Source organism: Arachis stenosperma, chromosome 9 (assembly GCF_014773155.1).
Source record: "Arachis stenosperma cultivar V10309 chromosome 9, arast.V10309.gnm1.PFL2, whole genome shotgun sequence".
NCBI classification, from domain to species: Eukaryota; Viridiplantae; Streptophyta; class Magnoliopsida; order Fabales; family Fabaceae; genus Arachis; species Arachis stenosperma.
In genome coordinates this window covers 123,942,149-123,952,132 of record NC_080385.1, presented here as the reverse complement: position 1 = coordinate 123,952,132, position 9,984 = coordinate 123,942,149, and the positions used below count along the sequence as shown (strand labels likewise).

Sequence of the window (9,984 nt, the reverse complement as noted above, 5' to 3'; positions counted from 1 at the left end):
GAGACAACAATGTCATTTTTTTTCTATTTACTCAAAAGTCAAGGAAGAAATACAGAGTGGAAATTCGGGGTGGATTGGGCCAAATGCTGTCAAACTTATAACTTGAAGGAAAATGATACCATTATCTTGAAGATAGACTCCTTGCAAAACCGCCGAATAGATCTGACAATTCAAAGATCTTAAAGCTTGTGGGTGATTGGGATCCTAAAATTTACATTCACCATATTTTGAACTCATGGGGTGTATTGTTAATATTATAGTGTTTTTAATGTCTATGTTATTATGAAGTGACAAAGTTTGTATGTATAAGCTTCATCCGAAATTTGCTGGTCTTTCTGAGTATAGAAAACTTCATGGATTGAATGGTCTAGTGCATGCGGCTGCTGCTGATCTTTACATTATAACATGATACAAAATTTACCTATTTACAATTTACATATTCAACATATATTGAAAAAATGGATTCAGCTGTAATTGGGTAAAATATAGTGAATACACCATTCATTATATTAAAAAAAACAATGTTTCCGTATACAGTGACAATGAGAACAGAATTATTATTATAAAATATATAGTTAAACTTACTCTACAGTAAATCAACTAATCAAAATTTTGTGCCATTAATGTCAAAATTGTGTATTCAGAGAACTGGGTATTTGAGTCTCAAATTGACATGAGAGAGAACCAATAAGATCCAAATGTTTTTGAAATTACTTTATCTAATAAAAAAAATAATCAGTCAAATAGAAAATCATGACTGACTTTGTGGTGTACATATATTCTTATCATCATTTTAATAAAGAATGAACTTTTTTAATACCTAAGCTACATTAGCCATTATAGGCAAAATGCACTTAAGAAATCCATCAAAACAAAAGAAATGGCCGAAAGATCACTTCTAACCTGTTCAATATAGATATACCAAGAAAGTACAAATCAATTCAATAACACATGAATATTCAGTCATCCAAATACCATAAAGCATTCACTTGGCAAAACCAAATAAATTAAGGAATAAACTAAATTGTGGAAGGAGAGATTTTTATATCATTAAAGAGCTACTGCATTTTATTGAATTTCAAAAAATAAGTACAAACATAAAGGGCTAAATAGCTAATTTGCCAAGTGGCTAAGGATATTGTGCCCGCACCCTAGCACTTAATCTATTACATAAGAAAGATGCCCAAAAAATAATCCAAACAACTTATACAAAACATGACAACACACACATATTCTCATCCACTACAATCTAATGCATCAAATGCTATTACATGGACACAATCAAAATACCTAATGCCCTAGATTAGTCCTAATCAGTAGCTCTAGTTAACTGCCATGGGCAGCCACCTCAATTAACCCTATGTCTAGAGGAGCCATCATTTCCCGAGCCACGAGACTCCTCAGCTTCATCAAATTGCAGCCTCAAGGATCTTCTCAACCTCTTCAACGAAGGCTTCACATCTTTCTCAGAATCAAGAGAGCCTCGATTAAGGCCAACCACATACTCCTAGTGTAAACAATTGCATGAAAATATAAACCTAATTAGAGGGATAATTAATAAGTTCTAGACAAAGGAACTTGATCAGAAAATTAAGTGCCTTGTCAAAAAAAATGGCAACACTACTCACCTCTTCACTTTCTTCAACTTCATCACATGAATTTTGAGAACTATCCACTTCATTTAACTTATCCACCACAGCATCAGCAAACTTTCTTTTAAGGAGAAGATACTATTAAATGACACAACATATTAGGTTCAATTTAAACACAACTAAAAAAAGGGTGAAAAATAATAGAAGAAACTGCAAGCATGAAACCGTAGCATCTTCATCAACTCCCAAGTCAACAACACTTGATTTTGGTTGGGTACATTTAGGCGAACTAGCAAAGAGCTTAGAGCAGTTGGAAGGAGTCAATCCCAAATTCAGTGATTCGGTAACCTTAGAGGGTTTCCCAAATGATCCCTCTCCTTTTGGTACAAACCCAGCCTTGGATAATACAAAGCACATCCGATATAAGACATGAATAAAGGTGAAAAAACCAAAAAATAAAAAAATAAAGAAAAAATTTATTAAAATGAAACAATAGGTGCGAATTCTGTTTTATACCTTTTCAGGACTCAAATCTGAACCAGAGAGCTCAAACATTTTAAGTATTGCAGCATCATCACAAACACGCCTCACTAGATAAGACCCTTTGAATTTCTCCATCCCAACAAGCCAACTAAGAACCTTGAACATCATAATTTTTCCAACAATTTCTTGGAATATAAGAAGAGACTGTGTGCCAAACACAACCTACGAACGATATAAAACAGACAACAGAAAAAATGAACCGGTAGAAACCGAAGGATAAGAAAACTCTTTAACAATAAAATCAGCACATAAAAAGAATATAGCATTCGAGTGACTTACATCAACATCTTTAAGATGTTGTTCAAACAGCTGCGCATAAGTCTTATTCAGTAGGTAACTTGCCTCACGATCAAAGAGGACAAAAATAGAAACACAAGTGGAATCCTTAACTAATACCTTCACTTTAAACCTGGATTTTTTTAAGATGCACATAAATACTGGCCTAAGGTTAACAACTACGCAGAAATAATTCACTATTTAACAAAGCACAAAGGAAGTATTGTAAAATATTTATACCTAGGAGTCACATTTGTAACATGGATGTTGCAAAATTGACAAAGTAAATCCTAGATTCTATCTGAACACCTCTGTCACACAAACAAGCAGAGTACCACCAAGGACCATCCTCAACTATTTTAGCTATCTTCGCTAGTACAATAAAAGTTTCAGCCTAAAAATATAAGACCATGTCTATAAATGTTAAGACATTATAACCAAAGATAGTTGTAATACAAACTAAAACTAAAAAACTAAAATAAATACTAACAGCATAGTATTTTCAAGTACAAAGGAGGACAAAAGCATTAACATGGTTACAGAACAAAGCAATATTTACTAACGAATAGAAAAAGAAAATTTAACACAAATTATCAAGAGTAAACATGATAAAAAAAATTAAACTGGTTCAACTCGGTTGTTATCATCAAGCGACTTCACAGTACACCTAGGTGTGAGCTTCAAAAAATCTTCTTCTATTCCAATATTTTTTCCAGATCTAACAATACCAATGGGTTGGGATGCACCAACTCCATGTGGAATAGAACTCTTAACAAATACAACACCAACTTAAATAAGTAAAAAATGATAGCAACAACAACAAAAAACACAACAGAAACTACATGTACAAAAATACCTTTTTCGAAAAGCTGCCACCTCTGGGATGTCAATATTAAATCCAAATTTTGATGCAAACAAAACATTCTGAAGTCCAACTCTACCTAATATATATATATATATATATATATATATATATATATATATATATATATACATATTGGTTACAGGAATATAATGGTAAAACCAAGTGAACTTGGATAACTGACACACTTGAAATAAAAATTTACATGATACAAACCTCTAAAAACCTTAACTTTGGCAAGCTGTAATACCACAACTAGCTGTTCAGCATACCTAGAAGATAGAAATCGATTAAGTTCGTCAACATATTCACTAAATAAGGCATACCGAATCCTGTGACTGAAAACAACCAACAAAATCACCTACACTATTAGAAACTTGACTATACAAACACACCGAAAACAAAAAAGAATCTCAATAAGAGGAAGAGGTAGAAATTAAAGAACGTTAACTCATTTTCAGCAAGTTCCTTCACAGCCATCTTCATCTTCTTTCTATCTTTACCATATTCTTTCTTTTCCGACACAGAGACCAACAGACCCACCACATCTCAAATAAATATTAAAAAAAAAACTATTAGAAAATAATGACAACAAAGTAACATTCTACAAATCACAAAGAAACAAGACTGCAATCATTTTAGACAAAAAAAAGTATAAGCAAATAGCACAACATACCAACTAAGAAATCGGAATCCTCTTTGGTTTCCAAAAGTTCAGTGAATGGAGAGATTATAAGAGCAGATTTTGGAATAAAATTGCAGATAGCATCCCTAATAGTGGTCCTGAACTAGAAAATCAACTTAAACTAATGTCTAGTGGCCCTATAAGATTCTTGGTTTGGCACAACAGAGAAGAGCTTCATTACATATACTCGACCCTCGGAGAGATGTTGTTTGAACCTGTAAATCATAGTCTTCCGAACAGTAGCTTGTATCTTGCACCCCAACCAATCAACATAAATTATACTAAAAATATGATAAATGATAAATCAAATACAGAGAAAAACAAATTTAAATGACACAAAATTTCAGACCTCGATATAAAAAAGGCAAGGAGAAACACATCTAAATACAAAAAACAAACAGTCAAAAAATTTTAATAGATTTAGACCACTATAACTCACAGATTCATCAACCAAAATCATCTCCATGAAATTTGGGAGAAGCTGACCAGTGAAAGTTGAAACAGTCCAAAGCCTAATCACCCTAACTTTGAGGTTCCATACTTCCTTCTCAGGATTAATCTTATTAACCATATCCATAACTGTTGTCATATTGAAATGCAATTAAAGGGATGAAAGAGGGAACAGATTTCAGTAAATCAAACAGAAACTAAGAAACATATACAACAGCAACATGAATGTGAGAAAAATCTATCATGATCAATGGGTTCTGCCTTTATTTATAAACACAAATCAATTGAGTAATTTGAATTTTGAAATCCATAGAACCCTTATTTTAGGAGGGAAAAAAAGAAGCAACATACATATTTGAAAGATATTGGTGTTGCTTGACATTAGATTGATTAGATATCCATCGTAAGATATTTGCGGGCCCCACTAAATAATCCTATATATAGGACCTAAGCAAATAACAATTGATACACAGATAAGGTGTATAAATGGTATGCTATATTAACCCTAAGTTATCTTCTATATAAATTGTAAGTTAATTGGAGAAGAGAGGATGTGATGAGAAGAGGATGAGAGAGAAGAGACAGATAACAAAGATAACATCAGGTAAAACCTAGAGAAAAGTGAGAACTAAAAATTAAAAAAAAACTATACATAGATTTAGGAGTGGTATACTTAGATGATGACACCTTTTAGTATAGATATCATTATTTGATTAGGCTTCCTATATAATTATATTTTCAATGACAAATATATCATATTCCCAATGAAGTTACACATAAAATAATTATCTATCTATGTAATGAAATACCAAAAACAAAGTGGCCATCAATAAAGTTCAAAAATTGAGCTCAAAAAGAAAAAAGATATACATTTAAAAGGGTGAAATAAAAAATAGAGTTCAGTTAATAAAACAAACTCTATAAAAAAGTAATACAATAAGCCAAAGAAATGTGAAAAAACTATGAATCAACAAATAGGTTATGCCTTTATGTATAAACATATATAAATTAAGAGATTTGAATTTTGAAATACATAGAATCTTTACTTTGGGGTGAGGGGAGACGAAGTAAGTAACATGAAAATTTAAAAGATAATTAGTGACCTCAGATATCTAGACATCTAGCGAAAGATATTCACGGCCCCCAATAAGTAATCCTCTCTATAGATACTAAACTAAGAACAATAGATATAAATCTAGAGATATGTAGTAAACAGCCGCCCCTATTAGTAATATTTTCTATAGATCCTAAGCTAGCAGCAATACAGATGAGTAAGAAAGAGAATAAAAAGAGAGGGAAGTAGAAGTTAACAAAAACATGAGGTGACACTAAGGAAAATGCAAGAACCAGAATAAGAAAAAAGCCTATACCTAGATCCAGGAATGATAAATTCATCCAATGAGCACACCTTTTAGTTTAGATATCATTATTTTAGTACGCTTCAAATATATTTAGATTTCCAATGAAAAAATATATTATATTTCTAATGAAAATACACACAAGCTAATTTTTTATCTAGTTAAATACACAAGAATAAATACGACATCAATAATTCTAAAACTAAAAGCTAAATCTAAATAACTCAATCAATTGTACCAAAAATTACAAAAAATAAATAACTAAATCTAAATAACATGCAAATTCAATCCAAGTGGTGTATAATAATACAAATAAGGATAAGCTTCTCACTAATTTTAATTCAAAAAAGAGGATAACAGAATATGTAAGAGATACGAAAGGAGTAGATGGAAAGGCAAAGATGAGATCCTTGATGGTTAGATTCAATAGAGAGAAAGTGCATTGGATTGAATTTTATAGAAATTTTCACCTTTTACTAGAGAAACTTTGTAAAATTAAATTTCTAAAAATATATCGTTTTAAGAGTTAAAACAAAAGAGTTAAGAGTTCCAGTGCGAAGCAAATGGTGAAAAAAAAAAACAGAACAGCAACACTAATTATTTATTTAGTCAAAGACCGAAAAAGAAATAGGGCATCAATAATTCAAAGATGAAAAGCTAATTTAGCATCATAAATAAAAATAAAATAAATAACACCACCATACCAAAAATTCAATCAAAGCAAACTCTCACAAGATTTTATTTATCAAATAATAAAATAAAATTCAGAGATATGCAAAAGTCAAAAATTAGAAATTTGTTCCCACCTAAATAGAATAAAATTTTGGAAAAATAAAAAACTAAAAAATAATGAAACTCACCTCAACCTCCAGCAATTAATATTGAGATAAAAATAATCAAAAAGTTTTTCACCTACTAATTAACATACAAAAAAACAAACCAAACAAAAAAATTTTATAATGATAATAGTGAATGAAATAATAAAAGATCACCTCATTTCTTATTAAAAAAAATTATTTGGCAAGCTGTGATTAAACCAAGGAAAATTGAATCTATTTATAAACACATCAAAGTGGATAAATTAAATGAACCCAAAACCCTCACATAACTACTTCTGTGATATATTCATGGATTGGCAAGACAAATTTTTTTTTTTTTTTGCAAAACTCAAACAATATTGATCTTCCATGCTAATCAAGTTACTAATCATTGGATTTGAATATGAGACACAAATAGCTAGATTCAGATGAAAAACATTTAAGGCCTTAAAAGTTAGAATAGTTGGGGAAGAAACAAAAGAAACTAACTCCTTTATTATCAGAGAAATGACTTTTTACATCAACTAAGACATAATATAAGCATGCAAGTGATATGAAAGGAGTAGATAGAAAGACAAAGATGAGATCCTTGATGGTTAGATTCAATACAGAGAAAGTACATTGAATTGAATTTTATAGAAATTTTCAACTTTTACCATAGAAACTTTTTAAAATTAAATGTCTAAAAATATATCATTTTAAGAGTTAAAACAAAAGAGTTAAGTTCCAGTGCAAAGCAAATGGTGAAAAAAAAAGCAGAACAGCAACACTAATTATTTATTTAGTTAAAGACCGAAAAAGAAATAGGGCATCAATAATTCAAAGATGAAAAGCTAATTTAGCATCATAAATAAAAATAAAATAAATAACACCACCATACCAAAAATTCAATCAAAGCAAACTCTCACAAGATTTTGTTTATCAAATAATAAAATAAAATTCAGAGATATGCAAAATTCAAAAATTAGAAATTTGCTCCCACCTAAATAGAATAAAATTTTGAAAAAAATAAAAAACTGAAAAATAATGAAACTCACCTCAACCTCCAACAATTAGTATCGAGGTAAAAATAATCAAAAACTTTTTTCACCTATCAATTAACATACGAAAAAACAAACCAAACAAAAAAAAGTTTATAACGATAATAGTGAATGAAATAATAAAAGATCATGTCATTGCTTATTAAAAAATTATTAGGCAACTGAAATTCAAGGTAGTAATTTTTTTATTTGAAAGAATAATATGTTTTCATCTTTGGGTATGTATGCACAGTATAAGCAGTTAATTATTCATATTTAAGCTATAGAGACTAATTGAAAATTTGTTAAAGACAGTATAACAGAGCATTCCACTTTGCCCAGTCCACACGCCCAATCTAGTGCATCATGTAACATTTTCGGATTAACACCCTCCTTTCCAATGCAAAAAGTTTGGTTGCTGATATCATTTGCTAAGAGTCATCTGATCCAGTCAAGTGTAAAATGTAATTAGGTGCACCATTTGCATTGAAGAGTCCCAATTGAGGAGAATCAGTTTTAAGATAAAAAAAATATGCCATTCATAATAAAAAGATTAAAAACTGATATAGTATCAACAGTCAAAATAAAATAAACATCAACAGTCTAAACCATCCTTGAGATCCTATCAAATCACCATACTTGCTAAAAGCACAAATTCTTTCTTTCTTCTTCTTACAATTACCTTTTCTCCTACTTTTTCCAAATCAGATCAACACCCCAGCCATATTTCCATGTGAAACAAACATGTATATACAATCAAGCTAAGACAATAAAAGCGATTGCAAATTTTCATAAGAGATAAATAGAAATTAAAACCAAAAGAAGCAAAATTGTCTCAACACAACTCCTTATTCCAATGTATTATATTAACATAACAACCCATAAAAAAAGCAAAAATTTTAGCATATAAAATATTAGAACCATTAAATATATATCAGAAACCAATCTTTAACTTCAAAAAAAGCCAAAAGCTTTTTCTCTTTCTACAATCAACCTGTTCTTCTCATTTCACTCGTTCTAAAATATGCATTATCTCAAAAAAAATATTATTAAACCACAAAAAAAGAATAAATTAAATATAATTTATATAAATATAAGCAAGAAGAAAAATTATTTAACTTAATTTTCTTGTAGATGTTCTGAACTCATTTCTGTTTCCCTAACAGCGATGCAATCTCATATCAGAATCCAGTTGGATACTCAATTAATCTCTTATATATTTTCATATACCAACAGATCACAATATACATAATAGAAATTAACATTTATTTGAAACAAAATCAAAGAAATCCTAAAAAACACGACGACGAAGCATCCGATATCTAACCTGTTCTGGTGAGCAAATCAGAGTGCAATAATGGGGAAGATTCACAGAAGCAACGGTTCATCACAATAAACTGAAATCGCGGTTGCGTGTTCTTGAAAAAATCAAACAAAAAGTAATCGGATCGTGGAATTCATGAATTGTTGCGATATGATGAAGGAAAAAAAACAAAAAGTAGACCTTTTGACAACGAAGAGGGATCCCTCGACGTCCTTGCGGCTCTGCAAATGGTAATCGCAGAAAGAAGAGAGAGAAAGCGTTAGAGAAAGAGAGATAGAGAATGGAATCGATGAAAGGAAGGAGATTATAAAGGAACGAACCCATTGGGAGAGGTCGATGTTGAACTCGTAGAAGGTGACGTGTGCAATAGAGATGAGGATTTCCTCGACGAAGGAATCGATGCGCTAAAGAACAGTGATGTTGAGGAGCTTGGTGCTGTGCTGGTCGAGATTTGGGATGAGCTTCCCGTTCTGAGACATTATGGAACCACAAACACAAACCCTAGAATTTTGCGGGTTGGGTTTCGGCTTTCGATGTGTTCTGTGCGTGAGAGTGAGAATGGAAAAGGGGGCAGGGTTTAGGATTTAGAGTTTGAAGCAGCCAGTTCTGTTGGCTTTTACTAGGAAGAAGGAGATCCATAGAGAGATTGATACACTGACACGATGAAGGAAGGAGGAGAGACAGAGAGTGAGAAACTTAGAAGGGAGAGAGAAAGAGCAGCGCAGAAACAGGGAGAATAAGCTTTACCTTTAGCAATCAACTTCTTCATTATTTTATTTCAAATTAACGTGAGAGCGACACCTGGCTTAATGAGCCACGCCAATTATACAAGTAGTAGATATGTATAAGCCTTAGAACTGTCATAATCTCTGATTAACCTTTGCCTTACGCCTAGAGGTAAAGTTTAGAGTAATTGGGGTGTTACATAGCAAGATTTGAAGAATGATAGTGTCGCGTGTGCATGCATCTGTCTGCTACGTGAGAGTAATGGGTACAGCCCAATTCTCGCGTCACGAACACTCCCGCGTACACACGCTTATCAATTTTCTTAGAAAAA

General features: G+C 31.4%; 1 protein-coding gene across 1 annotated transcript; it reads right to left on the bottom strand.

Moving 5' to 3' along the window:
* Positions 1-1,348: 1,348 nt before the first annotated feature.
* LOC130949899 (uncharacterized) lies at positions 1,349-4,547 on the bottom strand. Its single transcript, XM_057878502.1, has 11 exons — positions 4,398-4,547; positions 3,950-4,061; positions 3,719-3,821; positions 3,490-3,611; positions 3,036-3,199; positions 2,663-2,805; positions 2,415-2,544; positions 2,109-2,297; positions 1,818-1,988; positions 1,629-1,730; positions 1,349-1,507 (listed from the first exon to the last, which is right to left on the bottom strand). Exons 1-11 carry the CDS (start codon positions 4,545-4,547, stop codon positions 1,349-1,351), a joined length of 1,545 nt encoding a protein of 514 aa, XP_057734485.1.
* Between the last annotated feature and the right edge of the window lie 5,437 nt (positions 4,548-9,984).

Bases quoted from the DNA above. Each gene is read 5' to 3' on its own strand.
- LOC130949899 (XM_057878502.1), bottom strand. From the start codon at position 4,547: ATGACAACAGTTATGGATATGGTTAATAAGATTAATCCTGAGAAGGAA. The intron at 3,822-3,949 runs GTATGTTGTGCT...TATTTATTTGAG, and splicing joins GGATTCCGATTTCTTAGTTG to ATGTGGTGGGTCTGTTGGTC. The intron at 2,545-2,662 runs GTGACTCCTAGG...AAAAAAATCCAG, and splicing joins GCAACATCCATGTTACAAAT to GTTTAAAGTGAAGGTATTAG.